Here is a 19,536-nt window from a genome sequence, read left to right as displayed (position 1 = left end):
CAACATTTTAGATGTATTTTGAACATATCAGGATTGATATTGAGATGTTGGTGCAAAAGTTCCACTAGTTGACTACCTATTATATCACTTGTAATCTTTAATTCTTTTATGGCACCTCCAACATAGTTGCTTATAGTTTAATCTCACTCCCCACCATAGTACAGAAATATACGAAACATCATTATTGATTCCTATTTTAATTTTGAGATAATCAGGTGATTCTACATTTACAAGAATTGATTTGTGATTATTAACTAATTGATGCAAATTAGAGGAGTAGGGGATTGGGGGGGTTGAAGTAGGAGATTGTTTACTATAGGTATACGATCGTTAACATACTATATCGGGTGATTACAAACCATATGACTAAACTTACCCTTTGCTCATTTATGGATAAGATGAATTACTATTTTCTTCTATTAGATGTTCTTGGCTAGATTTAAACACAAAGAAATTTTCCTATCAAGTGGCAATTATTTATCTTAGTAGCTCGTAACTTCATAAATGGAACAAACGTAAAAAATTCTTTCATGTAATACTGTAGAAAATAACAAGGTATTTAAGTGGGTTTTATTGGGTTTTTGGAAAAATTAAAGGCCTAGTGGCATTCTTGTAAATAATGAGCAGTGACAAACTTGTAATTATCTCTTCTTCTTAGAAATAGGGTTGGAATTTCGTGTAACTTTTGGTTGGCAACTGACTATGAAGAAGATTAGCGTAAGAGCAGCCGCCTGGGAGCCTTTGATATGAACGAACTGCAGTCGTTCGAAGTTGACACGCCGCCTGAGCGTGGTGCTTGCAGATCAGCGGGCAGTGTGGGAGTTTTCCGTCCGATGGTTTCGGTCTTAGAAGTTCACGACGTGGGCAGCTGTTCGGGCTGTCACGGTTCGGTCTGGGAAGTTAGCCGATCTGAGTAGCAAGAGGTTCGGTTTCACCGTGGAGGCTGCTTCCAGCAGCAGTGAGAGATACGCGCGGGTCTGCGCGTGGTTCGCCGGTCAAAGGCAGGTTGCACACTGTTTTAAGTTGTTTAGCAGCGGGTTGTTCTTAGTTTTCAGAGGCGACATTGTGTGCGGATCTCTCGGTATCAGTAGATCTGAGAATTACAGATTGGTGATTTCGTTGATTATCTGTAATTTGTAAAATTTCTTTATTGCTCATTAATAAATTAATTCAAGCTGGTTCTCAAAGTGGATGTAGACTAAACTGGTCGAACCATATATCTTTGTGTTCTTTACTGTTTTCGATTTATTTCTGCTGATTGTTTGCGTTCTATTTGGCCATCTAAGTTAGGTTCAGAAATTCTCACAAGTGATATCAGAGCTCCAGTTGATCCAAGGAGGGTGTGTGATAGTGAGTGCTGGCATATTCTTTGTTTAGGATTATTTTGTTGGAATTAAATTTGATAGATGGCTTCGATGTCTACACGGTTCGAAGTTATTAAATTTGATGGGAAAGGTGATTTAGGGTTATGGAGGAAAAAGATTAAGGCTATTCTGGTACAAAAAAAGGTAGCCAAAATCTTAGACGAAGATAACCTTCCACTAACAATTTCAGATGCTGAAAAAAGGAATATGGATGAGATGGCCTATTCAACAATAATTTTGTATCTGTCAGGTGGAGTGCTTAGGCTAGTAGATGAGGCCACTACTACAGTGGAGTTGTGGAAGAAATTAGAAAGTCTTTATTTGACTAAGTAGATGAGGCCACTACTATAGTGGAGTTGTGGAAGAAATTAGAAAGTCTTTATTTGACTAAGTCCTTGCCAAATGAATTATATCTAAATGAGAAATTCTTTGGATATAAGATGGACTCAAGTAAAGGCTTAGAAGAGAACCTAGATGAATTTCAGAAGATTATAGTTGATCTCAATAACATCGGTGAGAAGATGTCAGATGAAAATCAAGCAGTTATTCTTCTGAATTTTTTGCCAAAATCGTATCGAGAAGTTAAGGCAACTATTAAATATGGACGGGATTCATTGTCCATGGATATAGTGTTGGATGCCTTGAGAGTGAGAAATCTCAAGATTAAAAAGGAACGCAAGGATGGAGAGTTACTCATGGCCAGAGGCAGAAATGAGAAAAAGAACGGAAAAGGAAAAGAGTCGAGATCCAGGTCGAAGTCAAAGGGAAAAAGCAAAAAGTGTTTCCTATATCATAAAGAAGGACACTTTAGAAAAAAATGTCCTTTGAATAAGAGCAAGGAAGCATCAAGTAGCAAGCATACAGAGGATTCTAGTGCAGCAAATATTACCGATGGTATGATTCAACAGAGGTTTTGATGGTGTCCAGCAGGGATATTCAAAATGCTTGAATCATGGATTCAGGGTGCACGTTTCACATGACTCCTAATTAGGATTTCTTGATTGACTTTTAGGAAAATGATGAGGGATCAGTTTTGCTTGGTGATAATGGTGCTTGTGATGTAAAAGGAATTGGGTCAATTCGAATTGTAACACATGATGGTATGATCAGAATTCTTACAAATGTAAGGTATGTTCCAAAACTCAAACAAAATCTAATTTCTCTGGGCGAATTAGATAGAACAGGTTATTCCTATAAATCTGAGAATGGAGTTCTGAAGGTTATCAAGGGTTCTTTGGTTAAGCTGAAGGGGACCTTGAAGAATGGTCTTTATGTGTTGAAGGATACTACAGTTTCAGGTAGTGATGTTGTTGCATCTGGGAAAGAAACAGATAAATCTATATTATGGCATCACAAATTAGCTCATGTGAGTGAAATAGGTCTGCAAGCTCTTTCACAACAAGGTTTGCTTGGAGGAGTTAAAGACATTGAACTCCCATTTTGTGAACATTGCATAATGGGAAAGCCTACCAGAGTGAAGTTTGGGAAAGGGAAGCATTCTACTAAAGGAATTTTGGATTATGTTCATTCAAATTTGTGGGGTCCTACAAAGGTACCTTCTATAGGAGATTCGAGATACTTTATGTCAATCATTGATGATTTTTCAAGAAAGGTGTAGATGTATCCATTGAAACAGAAGGATGAAGATTTTGGGAAATTTCTTGAATAGAAAAAGCAGGTTGAGAATCAGACAGGCAGAAAGGTAAAGTATCTGAGGACAAACAATGATTTGGAATTTGTGAATCACAAATTTGATAAATTTTACAAATCCGAGGGAATTACGAGGCATTTCACTGTTACGTACACTCCACAGCAGAATGGTTTAGCTGAGAGATTCAACAGAAAAATTATGGAGCGAAGACAAATGCTTCATTACCCTTGAAGTTTTGGGGGAAGCTGCCCAAACAGCCTGTTATTTTATTAATAGGAGTTCGTCTTCCGCTTTAGGCCTAAAGACTCCTCAGGAGATATGGACAGGAAAAGCTCCAAGCTTGGATCATCTCAGAGTGTTTGGATGTTCAGCTTATGCTCATGTTAAGGAAGGGAAGCTGAATAAGAGGGCACTGAAATGTATGTTTATTGGCTATCCTCAGGGTGTTAAAGGATATAAACTTTGGTGCTTGGAAGAGGGCAAAAATAAATGCATTATCAGCAGAGATGTGACCTTTAATGAAACAGAGATGCCATTTCGTGTCAAAGAGCAGCAAAAACAACAGATAGTTGATTAGGTTGAGGCAAAGGTTAGAATTGATTCTAAAGCACGACCATCAGTTAGTTCAGGTGATTCCAGTGATCAATCATCCAGTTCTGATGGTAGACAGCCTCAATTACAGAGGACTTTGATTGATGAGGGAGCTTTTGGTGAAGAAAGCTCAAGTAGTAGTGACCTACAGAACTATCAGCTTACACGTGACAGGCCTCAGCGGGTGAGGCAGGCTCCTACGAGGTATGGTTATGCTGATTTAGTTGCTTATGCTTTTACTTGTGTAGCTGATAGTATTGAAGCAGAGCCTCTTACTTTTGAAGAGGCTATTGTATCTGATTCGAAGGAACAATGGAAGGATGATATGGAAGCAGAGTTGTTCTCGTTACAGAAGAATCAAACATGGTCATTAGTTCCAAAGCCTTCTAATCAGAAACTCATTCAGTCAAAGTGGATTTATAAAATCAAGCCAGGTACAGGAGGTGATAGCAAGCCTAGGTATAAGGCTAGACTAGTAGCCAAGGGCTACACTCAAAAGGAGGGTGTTGACTTTCATGAGATTTTCTCTCCGGTGGTGAGGCATTCGTCCATTCGTTTTATCTGTTGTTGTTCACTTTGATATGTTTGTTGAACAGATGGACCTCACCACAGCTTTCCTTCACAGAGAATTGAAGGAAGTGATCTACATGGCTCAACCTAAGGGCTATGAGGTGAAAGGAAAGGAAGACATAGTTTGTCATCTTCACAGATCCATCTATGAACTGAAGCAATCGCCGAGACAATGGTATATCAGGTTTGACACATTTATTCTGAAGCAGGGGTTTCACAAGAGCTCATATGATGCCTGCGTGTACTGGAAACTATCTCAGAAAGGTACATATACTTATCTACTTCTGTATGTAGATGATATGATTCTGGTGTCTAAGGATTATTCTGAAATCTGTGATCTCAAGAAACGATTGAGTAGTGAATTTGAGATGAAAGATTTAGGTGAACTGAAAAGGATCTTAGCATGGATGTGAAAAGAGATAGGGAGAAAGGTTTGTTAACCATTTCGCAGGAGAGTTATGTGCATAAACTGCTTGAGAAGTATAATATGTCTAGTTGTAAGGCAGTTTCGACACCCTTAGCATCTCATTTTAGGCTTTCTTCGTCTTAGTGTCCTGTTACTGAACAAGAAAGGTTAGAGATAGCTAATATTCCCTATTGTAATGTTGTTGAAAGTATTATGTATTTGATGATTTGTACTAGGCCTAACTTGGGATATGCTATGAGTATGATAAGTAGGTTTATGTAAAATCCTAGGAAGAAGCATTGGAATGTAGTTAAATGGGTGCTTCGATATTTGAAAGGTAGTGCCAGTGTATCATTGTGTTTTAGCAGAGATTGTGATAAATCACACTGTTGGAAGGCTTCACAGATGCAGATTATGCTGTAGATCTTGACAAAAGAAAGTCTCTATCAGGTCACATTTTTTGTTTGTTTGGTAATGTGATCAGTTGGAAGGTTGCTCTACAGTCAGTTGTTGCCTTGTCTACTACTGAGTCAGAGTATATTTCAGTGGGTGAAGTTGTGAAAGAGGCAATGTGGTTGAAAAGGATAGTTGGTGAGTTATTGTCGCAGGAGTTCATTCCTATCGTCCGTTGTGATAGCCAGAGTGCTATTCATCTTGCGAAGAATCCATCTCATCACGAACGTAGCATATTGATGTCAAATTTTATTTTATCAGAGAAGTTGTAGCCCAGAAAGATGTTGAACTGGTCAAGGTTCATACAGTTGAGAATTTGTCAGATATGTTAACCAAGGTTCTTCCAGCCCATAGATTTAAATACGTATTAGATGGGCTGAATATTAAGTCTGGATGATAGGAAGATTGGAGAATGAGCTTGGCACTTAAATATTATTCTTATGAGGGAGATTTGTAGAAAATAACAAGGTATTTAAGTGGGTTTTTATTGGGTTTTTGAAAAAATTAAAGGTCCAATAGTATTCTTGTAAATAATGAACAGTGGCAAACTTGTAATTATCTCTTCTTCTCAGAAATAGGGCTGGAATTTTGTCTAACTTTTGATTGAGATGGGAAACAACCGATTGTGAATGAGATTAGTGTGAGAGCAGTCACCTGGGAGCCTTCGACGTGGACGAGCTGCCTGTGGACAAGCTGCAGCCGTTTGAATTGACACGCCACCTGTGCGTGGTGCTTGCAGATCAGCGGGCAGCGTGGGAGTTATCCGTCCGGCGGTTTAGGTCTTGGAAGTTCACGGCGTGGGCGGCGGTTCGGGTTGTCGCGGTCCGATCTGGGAAGTTAGCCGATCTGAGTAGCAGGCGGTTCGGTTTCGCCATGGAGGCTGCTTCCGACAGTAGTGAGAGATACGCGCGGGTCTGCACATGGTTCGCCTGTCAGAGGCAGGTTGCACACTGTTTTAGGCTGTTTAGCAGCGGGGTGTTCCCAATTTTTAGAGGCGACATTGTGTGCGGATCTCTCGGTATCAGTGGATCTGAGAATTATAGATTAGTGATTTCGTTGATTATCTATAATTTGTAAAATTCCTTTATTGCTCATTAATAAATTAATTCAAGCTAGTTCTCAAAGTGGATGTAGACCAAACTGGTCGAACTACTATATTTCTTGGTGTTTTTTACTGCTTTCGATTTATTTCTGCTAATTGTTTGCGTTCTGTTTGGCCATCTAAGTTAGGTTCAAAAACTCTCACAAATACCATAACTCAATAAATGGCGAGCGTGCAAAATTGGTAAAGTAATTGAGAGTGATCAATTGAAGTGTAGTAGAGAAGTTGAGAGTGATAGAATGAGGTGTGATAGAGAAGTTGAGAATGATCGACTAAGGTGTTTACTTGTTCTCATGTTTATTATATAGAAGTTGAGAGTGATCGCCTAAAGTGTGTTTCTTGTTCTCATGCTTGTTATCAATAACAGTAACACATGGTACAAGGTTGTTGGAAGAATAAATACAAAGGGGAGAAATCAAGAGAAATGAAGAAGTGATTCCATTTATTTTGAGTGCAAAATGAGTATTTCACATCTAAAAAAATGTATACAAAAAACATGCTTTTTAAAATAGGTCAGTTTGATAGAAACTTTTGGATTTTTTTTTATTATTTTGGATTTTTTCTCAATTGTATGCAACTCAGTATTTACATTTGTTTTTATCTTCTAGCTACTTTATTTTTAGTATGACGGATTATTATTGATTTGTTTCTATTGCAATTAATAAATAAGTAAATCTCACTAAAACTTATTAGCCACAAAAAGTATTAAGGGGACGTTTGACGCATGATAAAAGCATAGAGTTGATTTGAGTTGAGTTGGTAATTATTATTTGGAGAGTTACATTGTCTGTGTTTGGTGTGCAAAGCTGAGTTGGTAATTATTGTCTGTGTTTGGATATAGAGTTGAGTTGAGTTGAAGTATCTGGTGTTGTTTTTGTAAATGTAATTGATTTTGTCTTTTTTTTTTTTTTTTGCTATTGTTGATTTTAATTTTCAACTATACACATGTTTTTCTAACTTTTCTGAGATAAAAAGAAAAAAAAAACTTTCAACTCTTTTCCATTCTCAAAACATAACAAATTCTCTACAAAGTTTTCATATACAGAATACAAAATTTTGAATTCAATTTTTTAAACACTCAAATAGAAGTGATTATTCATTCAAAAACCTAACTTAATCATTAATTACCGTAAAATTAAAAATATTCGAAAGGATTAGTGCCATTAAATGAAACTATTGACATTGTTTTAAATAGAAGTGATGACATTTAAATGTTAATCTTAAAAAAAACTAAAATCTTACAATTTAAATCATAAAATCAACTATTAGATAGTCTTTTTTGATCAATTTGTGAAATATGGATTTATTTTTTTTAAAATCGGTGAAATGATTTTAGAAATATTGATGTCTATTTTTTCTACTATTATGTTGCATCAGTGTACAAACTATCTTTTTTTTAAAAAAAAAAAAAAAAAACCTTAAGCCATAATTTTAAATTCCACTATTTTATTAGAATTTAATATTTAAAAACATCAAGGGATAAGTTGTTTAAAACATATCGTTGAACTTTTGCTTAGTGAAACAATAATAGGACATCGTATGTAATATTTTTTAAATCTAAGAAAAAAATGAAATTGAAGAAGAATAATTAGATCTAAAAGAATAGCTATAGAAAGAAAATCAAAAAAAGAGAAAGGAGGAGTTGAGATAGAAAAGAGAAAATAAAACCCATATGAGCCAAACAGAGAAAGAAGAGAGAAAATGAGAACGAACTGACGAAAGAAGAGAGAAGATGAGAGAAGGGGAGTAAATGTAAAGTGAGCATGAGAAAGAGAGAAACGGCAAAGTAATTGAGGGAGTTGAGAGAGTAATGAAAACACGTGAGAAGACGGGTGAGAGTGGGTAATTAAATCCACCGTTTTATTTTTATTCGTGGTTGTCGAAGTTGAGCACATGAAGATGGTAGGCAGAGTATGTCGCCAAAGTTGCTTGTGCGAAGGTAGTCGTTGGAGTTAGTCATTAGAGTTGTCATCGGAGGTGGTTGGTGGAGCCCGGAGTTCTTCGTTGAAGTTGGTCGTGTGAATGTGGAAGTCAGAGTTTTCTTTACCAAGGTGGTTTTCGGAATTGGTTGCCAGAGTGTTATCGAAGGTGGTTGCCAGAGCTTGAAGTTGGACGTCGAAGTTGGCCAATCGAAGGTAGTCACGGAGTATGTCGCCGGAGTGTGGTAGCAGTAATCACCAACGGAGATTGATGGGTGGAACCAAAGATTGGATGAGAGAGAATTGGGGAGAGTTGGGGTCCAACATTTAAAGTTGTTATCAAACATTGAGTTGGTAAAAAATAACAACTCAACCCAACTCTCCTGGTTGTCAAACACCCCCTAAGTTAATAAAAGCTCGTACTCACCAGTGAAATGACAGTTTTCATACATAACCTTGGTATAAGTTTATAAAAGCATGCTAATCATTTGTTGAAGCTTTATTCTGATTTTAGTTAAGATGTTGAGATTGATAGTATAAGTTCATATCGGTTATACTTTGTTCATATTGATTTTGGGATAAGAAATTACCACCTCATAAGTTTAAAGAAGGAAATAAAATTATTTAAAAAAATGGATAATTATTTTTCGATTCTAATAAAATCTAAATTCATTTGATATAATTAATTATATAGTACTATGTTTAGAGATGTTCATTTAACCGGCGAGGCTAGAGTCCCGCCCCGACTGGCGTGGGAATCTTCGATTAGATAGGGAATGGAGGAGGGAGCGGGGAGAAAATCTTTTTCTTTGGCTAACGGGGCGGGGACGGGGAATATATTCCCCAACTCTGTCCCCGACTTCAACCCCGCCCCGCCCCAGTTATACATATCTAATTTTATATAAGGTTTAATGTGTGTATATATATATATATATATATATATATAAACTACACAATTATATATAAAGTTAATTAATTGTATATAACTTTTTATTTGAATTATTTATTTCCTATTGAGTAGAAATTAGGATATATTGTTGTAATATTTAAATTTTAATTTTTAGAAATTATGAAAATTAAACATTTTAATCATATGTTTGTCGCATATAGTGAGATATTTAACTATTTAAGTAAAAAAAAATTTATATAGTGATTTAAGTTAATTATTATTTTTTTTTTTTAAAAAAATCCAAAGGGGAAAAAATTCTTCGCGGGGAACCCAATCCCCGCGAATTCTATATGGGGAATCCCTGCCCCAATCCTCGTGGAAAATTTTGTAGTGATGGGGAAGAAATGGGTAGCGAGGATAGGGGACGGGGAAGCCATCCTCGACCCCCTCCCATCTTGTGGACATCTCTAACTATGTTGGTATAGAAAAAATTTAATACTAAGTTTCTATAAAAGAAACATTTTTTAGAATTATATGATATTCATGGATCAAAACAATATATCATCCACCGCGTGTCCACTGAAAGGAAATAATAACCAAGATTCGAAATATCAATGTCGATGGAAATATTGAGGTCATAATTTTATGGAATATCGATGATAATTTTGAAAAATCTTATAGAAATTGATGAAAATTGTTATAATTAATCTGTGAAACTTTAGTTTAATTAGACTATAATTGACCATTTTTAATCATCATTTAAAGCAAGACAACATTTAGATGCAAACTGTAAAATGCTTATGTAACTGTCGATACGAGAGCAGGAATTTAAAAAAGAAATAAAAAACTTAATAAAAAGTTATATCAAAGATTGGTAATTAATTACAAAATTAAAAGACATAAAATATTTGCATACAAAATAATTGTAAATTGTTTATTATAAAATGAAGTGGATACAAAAATAAAAAAATCTAGCATTAAATTGGCATAGCTTATTATAATAAGAATATAAAAATCATAATATTAAACATAAGAGAAATACAAAAAACATAACATAATGGATAGAAGAAAAAGAAAACTCTACAAATAGATAGAGTTTGACGGAAAATGAGAGGAATATTAAAGAACTCATATTAATTCAAGTTTAAAGTGAAATTATGTAAAAATTTAATTAAAAAAAAGTTTAAATGAAGTTAAAAATATATACATAGTTTCTTAGAGAATACAAAATTTTTATGATAAAAGAGAAAAAACTATCATTGAGCTAGCATAGCTAATTGTTGAAAAAAATTCAAAATTTCAATAAAAAATTTTGAAATTTAGAAAAACTTAAAAAAATTGAGAGAAATTAAAATTCTCATATTAGTAAAATTTCGAACTCGACCAAATCTCGAAATTTCGATGACCCAAATTTTGCAATATGGTAGAAATAAATAAGTAGTATTAATAACTTTTCTTCGCTATTGGACATTTATCGGTAGAATATCAGAAATCTGCACAACCAACCAACAAAATCTCTCCACGTGGTACAAAATGGGATTAAAGTGCAGAGCCACTCCATAGACCGCCACGTGGACAAATAGTTACCAGTCACATTTCAGCCCCAACAACCCGAAAATACCCTTTAGTTTCTTCCGCGAACCAAAACCGTATCAGCAGTACATTTTGAAGGTTAAAATCGTAATTTAGTCTCAGTTCTTCTTCTTCTCCACAGCTCCTGCGAACGCAAAATTCAGACGCTGTACTGAAAAACCTTCAAAACTAAACTAGAGAAAAATGCAAGTCTTCTCTTCTTCTCCTTCAACCGCAAGCTTCAATCTCTTCTCTTCCTCTCAGAATTCGACCAATCTGCCGAAGTACAGATGCAAAATCTCCATTATACCCCTACATTCCGCCCCAAATTCCCTCTCCGTTCCGCCGTGCTGTTCTTCGAGGGACTCTTCGACGGCGGTTCTCGTCGTCGATCGATCTTCGGAGGGCGACAAAAGAGAGGCGTCCGAGGAGGTAATTAGGATTCGGCGGCCGGTTATGGAGTTTCCTGGCGAAGATTCCGGCGACGGCGAGGATGAGGAAACGGAAGTTGAGAGTAGATCTTCGATGATAGATGTAAGGCTAACGGAGATCGCGAAGAAGATGCCGATCTTTGAACCGGAGAATAGAGTGGATTCGAGTGCCCTAGAAAGGCCGCTGATTATCAATTTGGATTTGGCGTTGTACAGAGCGAAGATGTTGGCAAGGAATTTTCAATATGATGAAGCACAACAAGTCCTTCAGAAGGTATTTTTATTTTCATTCATATATGTGGATTTTTATTTAATTTTGGTGTTTATGATCAGTAAACTTAATTCATATTCAAAATTAAATTATTAAAATCATAAAAGCGAGACCGACCTATAATATGTGCTAGAGTCTATGGTTTCAATGTCCGTTTTATTATACTAAAATAAATAAATAAATTATAAAAACACCCAATTGATTGGTAAAGATAATATATACTACAATTAGAAATTAGTTTCCATTAGGTCCTTTTATTTTAAAAAAAAACTATAAACACTTGTGATGTTAGTTGTTTTCTAAGATTTCCAAATGAAATGTGTTATTTTTAGTTGGTCCATACAATTCGATATTAGTTTCTAAATGATTTGTAAGTAGACTTGACACTAGTTGATGTAATAAACAATAACGTGATCATTAAAATATGTTAAAATGACTATTTAAAATGAGTTGTAGTTTTTATTTTTTTAATACTCTTTTACCCATTAGAAACTTATTTCAAATTTTATAGACTAATTAGAAATGACATCTTAATTTATGAGATCAAACACGTCATTTTTAAAAGTTTAAGGACAAAAAGTAAAAATTAAATTCAAATCTTAAAGACTAAAAGTGTTAAGTTGACCTTGATCAAAATGAGTATAGTTCAACTTTCATAGTGTATAAGCTTGAAATTAGAGGTTCGATTCTCTCACCCCACATATTGTCCAAAAAAACCTTCTAGAGATAAAAAATGTAATTTATCCATTAATGAATAAATTGCACAAAATCTAACTTATTAAGTATTCATCAAGTCAAACCGAGTATAACTCAATTGACATTCGAATGTGTTAGAAACTACAAGGTTTGAATCTCATATCCTCAATTGTACTAAAAAAAATATTATAAAAATCAAACAATTGAAAATGTTGTCAGACTTGGGCGGTGTAAACGGTTAAAGCATTAGTAACTTTCTCCATGGATGGAAGTTTTAAGTGATCATTCCCCCACAATTGCAATTTTACATTCTGCTTTCCGTATTAAAAGCTATAAAAATGCAAAAACTTAACTTTAAAAGTATTCAAATTTTAGCCATAAAATCTTTTTCCATTTGTTCCCAATGAAAAGCTTGGTTTTCATTAAGAAACTATAGATTAAAAAAACCATAATATGAAACAAAAGTAAAAATGCGTTTTGATAATAAAACATTCAAACTTAGCTGAAATGTACTCTACACATAATCAAAAGAATTGCAGCGTAATCTTGAGAAAAAATGAACGAGGTATAAATTTTACCACTTGGTTAAATCTAGAATTTAGGGGGTTGATTGGATGAAATAAACAGGCTAAACTTAGACTTTTTAAACCTCCAACCTCATTAAGATGATTACATGTCACAATTAGTCCTGGGTGTGTTCGGGATTGATTTGCAAGAGTTTAAAGTGGTTATTTGGAAATTTTAACCATTTTTAGTATTTGGTAAATTTGATTATAAGATAATTTAAAGCAAATCATTTTTTTAGTTTTGTTTATTTCAAAATCTATGTAGCGTAGCTTTTGAGATTAACTTGAGATTTTTTTTTTTTTTTTTTTTTGATAAATATCAATTTACACTCCTGAATTTTGGGTTGTTTCAATTTAAACCCTAAATTAATAATTATATCAATTTAAATCTTAAACTTTCGTAAGTGTATCAATTAAAACTCCAAATTAATAATAGTATCAATTTAAACCCTTCATTATGTTTTATTTGGATACACTTATGAAAGTTTAAGATTTAAATTGATATACCTATAAAAACTAAGAGTTTAAATTGATACATTTGTAAACGTTTAGGGTTTATATTGATACAATTATTAGTTTGGGGTTTAAGTTGATGCTACCCCAAAGTTTAAGGTTTAAATTGATACAATTATTAGTTTAGGATTTAAATTGATACAACTTTCAAAGTTTAGGGGTATTTTAATTGATTTTTTGTTTAAGTGCTGAATGAAATGAAAATATTGGAGTGAATTTAGTGTATAAGTAAATGGCCGGAGGATGGGCGGGCTTATGTAGCGTTGGGGAAGATGTTGGGGAAGCGAATGAAAGCAGCTGAAGCAAAAGCTGTGTATGAGAGAGGCTGCCAAGCCACGCAAGGAGAGAACTCCTACATTTGGCAGGTCAGTTTCTTTTTTCCTATGTTTTTGTTTTTGTTTTTTCTCCTTTCAGTCTAATTTTTAGAACATTTTATTTTAAAATTTTATAAATAGTTCTAAAAACTTGGTAGCCTTGTAGTAAGGTTTGGGATATTATTTGGAGGTACCCTCTAACTAAACTTAGTGACTTAAAATCCTGGTTGTCTCTTAAATGAAAGCAGCTGAAGCTGAGTGGAATGAAATGTAGACTATGAGTACAATGTTAGAAGTGAAACTTCCAACACTTCAGTTATTGATTTTTCATTAAACATAGCAAATATGAACATAACTTGTATAAATTTGGAAACCCAGATAAAATAATCAATTGTATTAGAATATTACATTTTGATTTGAGCTAAATCACATAAATGGTTGGTCCAGTTTTCAAGGTATTCTCTTTCACAACTTCAGTTATCTTGTAACTTAGTGTGTCCCTTGTGAAAATTTCTTTTGCTTCTGCAATTTTGGGTAGATATATACACCTTGCTCCCTCTTCCCTCCTGGCTTCTTAGCCTTTCATGTTCTTCCAATCGCTGGCTGTTCCTTGAAAGGGCTGATACATTTTACAACTTATATTTTGAATTCCTCTTTCAACTAGTTATCACTGTTATCAGCATATCTCTACTCTGCCAGCACAGTTCTTAGGGGTGCAAGCCGAAGGAGGGTGAGAAAATGGAAAGAAAAACTGTTCTAACTAATGTGAGGGAAATGAGAAAAATGGAAAGTGTGTAAATTTCATTTTAGAAAATTCCATATCCACAAGAATAAGAACTTAGACTTGACTATAACTAAAAACAACTTCAACTATTTCCTAGAAACTAGGAATTGACTAGACCAACTCAAAAACTAATTTGCAGTTTTGAGTTACTAACAAAAAATGAGTGCATATTTTGGTCTTAAAATGGTTAAAATCACTTTCAATCTGACTTCGATCATTCAATCTCTGTTTGATTTTGCTCTATTAAATTTAATCTTCGTAGAATCAAAATTGGTCAAAAATCAGTTTTGGTATCGGCTTTATATTTTTCTTAAACCATGTTGTTTTAGAATACTTCTACCGACTACCGTCATGGGACTTGTTGGTGCAAGCTAAAACTCAAAAACTGAGGAAGAAAGACAAAACTAATCAAACCAACTCAATTCAATGGACTTGAACTATCCTTATCTGTTGTTTAGATTTTCGAAAGAAGAAAAATGTTTGTTTTGGCCAAAAACTGACCTAAACCGACCCGCTTACAAGTCACCCCTTGGTAGCACCCAAAAAAGAAAAACAAGCTGTATTGGGATATCATGAAATGTTTGGAAGCAGGTCTATATTTCATTTTCTGAAATTTTAGCTACTGATTGCACACTTGATATAGTGCTGGGCTGTTCTGGAGAGCAGGATGGGGAACATTAGGAAGGCGAGAGAACTGTTCGATGCAGCCACAGTAGCGAACAAGAAACACATTGCAGCATGGCATGGCTGGGCTGTGTTAGAGCTAAAGCAAGGGAACATCAAGAAGGCCAGGAATTTACTCGCCAAAGGCCTCAAATACTGTGGTGGAAATGAGTATATTTACCAGACACTTGCACTGCTTGAAGCCAAATCGAAACGGTACGAGCAGGCTCGTTATTTGTTTAAGCAGGCTACCAAGTGCAACCCCAAGAGCTGTGCTAGTTGGCTTGTGAGTTCTTTTAGATCCCATTTTCCCATTGGCCTATTCTGTTCTGAAATATTATCATTACTTTCAGCTGCCAATCCCCCCCTGTAATTTGGACATGATCAATGGTATCTGCAGGCTTGGGCACAACTGGAGATGCAGCTGGAGAACAGCCTTCTTGCTAGAGAACGATTTGAGGTAATTTTCTTCTTATTATTAATGTGTTGGTGAGCTCTTGGAATTTCACGAGTTTTTAGTAGAGAGCAGGATTCTGGGTTAGATAGGTTGACTTTCAATAAAGCCTAGATCATGATCTTTTTATCTCATTTGTGATTTTTGTGGTTCTGAGTTTGAGTTTTTGTTCTGTTATTTCTTTGGGCAAGAAACCAAGCTTTTAGTGAGAAATATGAATAAAATAAGAGCATACAAAAAAAAAAAAAAAAAAAAAACAGTGCACAAAAGAGGAAGCAAGGGAAGCCCAAAATTAACTAAAAAGGGACTCTGATCTAACAAAATCAAACCAAGATCATGATTAGAAAAGAACCACGAGATTTTGTCTAAACATATTATAATTATTAAATATATCATACCATATCAACTTAGTTTTCAAGTTTAGTCTTAGTAAAAAATAAAACTTCTAAATATTTTGTGTCAATCCCTCAATTTAAATATTTTATTTTAGGTTGTAAACTTTACATGTGACTATAAACACTCGTCAATATAGACATCTATTGGTGAGGTAAATGAATAAAAAATGTCTATATGAGATTTATATTGGATAACTTATTGGAAAATTGATGCAAATTTTCAAATGTTTTTGTGTCAAGCTTAGAGACTTGAAACAAAATGTCTTATAATGAAAAATATTCAGAGTGTTCTTTTAGATTTCAGTTCCTTTATGTAGTTCCCCGTACCCACTTGTATATTCTTTCTTTCTTTCTTTCTTTTTTTTTTCATTGAAAGCTCAGTTTCTTATCCCAAAAAAGCAAATTATTTGTATATAAGGTTTTACCAAAATGGAACAAACATGAATGCATATAAGTTATATAAAAGATTTAATATACCCTAACCTATTAACTAAAGTTTAATAAAGTCTGACTTTAGTTTGTAAGTTAACAATTTCCATTTGTTTCTTTGTTACCTAGAAAGCCATCCAGGCCAGCCCCAAGAACAGATTTGCATGGCATATATGGGGACTCTTTGAAGCTAATATGGGAAATATCGAAAAGGGAAGGAAACTTTTAAAGATAGGCCATGTCCTCAATCCAAGAGACCCTGTTCTTCTTCAGTCTCTTGGTTTATTGGAGTATAAGAACTCCTCTGCAAGCCTTGCTCGAGTTTTGTTTAGGCGAGCATCTGAACTGGATCCAAAGCATCAGCCTGTGTGGATTGTATGTGTTAATATGTTAAGGTCCATTTAGTAACGTTCCTTTTTGTCTTTTAGTGTTTCTTGTCTCCAAATTTTTTAGAAACAAAAGTATTTGGCAGAAGAAACAAGAAATCAGAAACGAGTAAAAGCGAAAATGTAACTAAATGGGCCTTTACTATCTTTCTTTTGGTAGAAGGGTTTGCTAATCAAACTCAGATCAAGTTTTCTGTTGTGGTTCCACTTTTATCTTGACAAAACTTAAACTATGGCTTATGCAGGCATGGGGATGGATGGAATGGAAAGAAGGAAACATAGTGAAAGCAAGGGAGCTATATCAAAGAGCATTGTTAATCGACTCAGCTAGTGAGAGTGCAGCTAGATGTCTTCAGGTAGTAGAAGTACTAGTAGATCTGTAAATTTAGTTTTGAATTGTAAACCTCTTCTTTAATTTTTTTAATAAGAAATCGAGCTTTCCTAGAGAAAAATGAAAGAAAAAGAAAGACCCAAAGAAACTACCGAATCCAACGAAATCAACTAAGATCATAATTACAAAAAGATCTAGCGACAAACACCACAAAGAGGCATTATAGGCTACGTTACTTTATATCATCTAGCTAGTTTTCCTCTTTCTTCCGTAATTTGTCTATCATGTTGTGCTAAATCATCTAAATTTGTTCTAATAGGTATACTAGACCACCGTTTAATTAACATAATGAAGAATAGGGACTGTGATTTGAAGTTCAAGAATCCTTAATTCAGGCTTGGAATCGAAATATTACTTACTTGGATTGCTTTACTACAGGCTTGGGGTGTTCTGGAACAGAGAGTAGGCAATTTATCAGCCGCAAGAAGATTATATAGATCCTCTCTAAACATAAATTCTCAGAGTTATGTTACATGGATGACATGGGCAGCATTGGAAGAGGATCAAGGGAATGCAATCCGAGCCGAGGAAATTCGAAATCTCTATTTCCAGCAGGTCAGAACCTCAGTTACAAATCCAATCTTCAGTTACACTACAACTCAAAGTGTACTTTTAATTAGTTCAAATCATTTTAAATTGGCTACTGTTTTTTTAAGCTCTTGAACAAGTGATGCTGGATAGAATTATAAGCTTTTGAAATTTGAGTTTGTTTCTCTCAAGTGTTGGTTAATAAAGAAATTTGTTTTGCAACAGCGAACTGAAGTTGTGGATGATGCTTCATGGGTTATGGGATTTTTAGACGTTATTGACCCAGCACTGGACAGCATAAAGAGACTGTTGAAGCTCGAACAAGATCCATTCACCACATCTAGAACAGCGGATGGAGGCCCTCGAAATGCCTCCGTAGACGACTCAGCTGCCTCCTCTTCTGGTAACAATGTGGTTGAAAGTGAAACTGGGTTTGATTTGGATGCCTTTATTATGAAAAAGTTGTCTATAGACACATCAAAACTCGAAATTCAGCTCGAAACATCACGGCCCAAAAGGTTCAAATATCAAAGGAGGCAATTGAAATCAGAAAACAGACAAGAAATGACTGTTTCACAAAGCCAAAGAGCAGAACCATCATCTGGATAATTGCTACATTGTGAAGGCAATACAAACCAGTTTTAATCAACTATCTGGTAAGAATTTCTTCAAAAATATGACCAGAAGAAGTTCCAACAAGTTTGTGCCAAGTGAACCAAATCTACTTGATCTTATAGTTCATTCCAGAGAAAAAAGCTTCTAAATGGAAGGAATGTTTTGTAAGTCTTAGCTTCCCTCACTGTAGGGTTATTCAGAAAGTTGTTTATAAATATAGCTACAAGGATGAAGGAAGAAAACACTTCTTTCATTGTCATTGTGCCTCAAGGTCTACATGTCTGAAAGAGGCCATAATGTAAATAACTTTGTAAGTTCATTATTCTTGATATTCTCTGAGACTGATTTCTCTCTCTCAAGTATTTACCTAGGAAAATTGAAAACATGTTGCTGTATTAAATCAGAAAGATCATAATTACAAACCATGTTGCTAGATCCTTTATCTTTCCAATGTTTGATAAGTTTCTAAAATTTAATTTTGAATTCATTTTTTGTTCAGAAGTCGAAGATATATGTCTTTTATCTATAAAAATTCTAATAAACTTTTAAGACTTTTTATCTTTCTAGATTTCAAAATTATATCAAATCAGATGTTTGCTAAGCATTATATGGATGGCTTATGGGGAGTCGAACTTGGGCTCGCTTGTCATTGTCGTCTTTGCCAAGGTCCACATTATCATCGTCATAGTTTTAATATGAATCTAATTCATATTAAATTAATATTTTGAACTCCTTCAAATATTTAATTCTCTCATAGATTAACGAATCATATCCAAAATTAAATTTATATTTCAAAGTTTAATTAAAAGATAGATTTTATATTATAATATATCATTATACACTATATTATTTCCCTAAGTGAATTTGAACATTTCAAACTCTATTCAAGACATAATTACCTCAATTCTCTTTACGGGCTTGGAAGGGGACCTCGTGGACCTACAGAAGAAGTTCCAATGATATGAGATTAATTGACTAAACTCATTAACTACATTAATTAATATTAGTTAACTGTTGATACACTGTACTAAAGACCCACAACTATATTCTTTTCACTGTAGATATATTTCTGTGTTCACGGATATAGACCAATAACAGCAAGTTAGTCCTTCATGAGTGTTCGTAACACCATCTGGGTCAAAATTACCGTTTTACTCCTAGGTTACTTCTTTATCCTTAAGTACCAGCTCCTCTAATGAACAACCTGTTTATGATCTAACCATTAAACAAAAACCCTCTCGAGCAAGGAGAGGGTAAGACCCTTTGTTCAAGTCCTGAATACACCACTTAAGGGAACACTCATCTACTTACCCTAAAGTCGAGAAAAAGTGTCATCCATCTTGTGTTATTATGTTCCCAACTACCCCACTCGGTCCTGTCCCCAAAATGGTAGGCATATTGAGTTGGCGAGTTGGCCACTCTTACCCATACAAATTAAAGGACAATTATTCATGAATAGAAATTCATAATAGACTCAGGATCAAGACTAAGTTGCCTAGATCATTCTATTGAAATAGAAACCTAATTAGTCAACGAAGTTACATCTAGTGGTTACTATTTTGCGGTCTGATCTTATGCAAACT

At 34.6% G+C, this 19,536-nt stretch overlaps 1 protein-coding gene across 1 annotated transcript; it reads left to right on the top strand.

The window, feature by feature from the left end:
* Window positions 1-10,608: 10,608 nt before the first annotated feature.
* LOC120083089 (protein high chlorophyll fluorescent 107) lies at window positions 10,609-18,386 on the top strand. The gene is made up of 8 exons (XM_039038644.1): window positions 10,609-11,222; window positions 13,216-13,359; window positions 14,736-15,041; window positions 15,156-15,215; window positions 16,163-16,408; window positions 16,665-16,775; window positions 17,189-17,365; window positions 17,564-18,386. Exons 1-8 carry the CDS (start codon window positions 10,722-10,724, stop codon window positions 17,945-17,947), a joined length of 1,929 nt encoding a protein of 642 aa, XP_038894572.1. The 5' UTR covers window positions 10,609-10,721; the 3' UTR covers window positions 17,948-18,386.
* Window positions 18,387-19,536: the final 1,150 nt, after the last annotated feature.

Source organism: Benincasa hispida, chromosome 1, assembly GCF_009727055.1.
Source record: "Benincasa hispida cultivar B227 chromosome 1, ASM972705v1, whole genome shotgun sequence".
NCBI lineage: Eukaryota > Viridiplantae > Streptophyta > Magnoliopsida > Cucurbitales > Cucurbitaceae > Benincasa > Benincasa hispida.
This window is presented reverse-complemented; position numbering and strand designations above follow the sequence as displayed.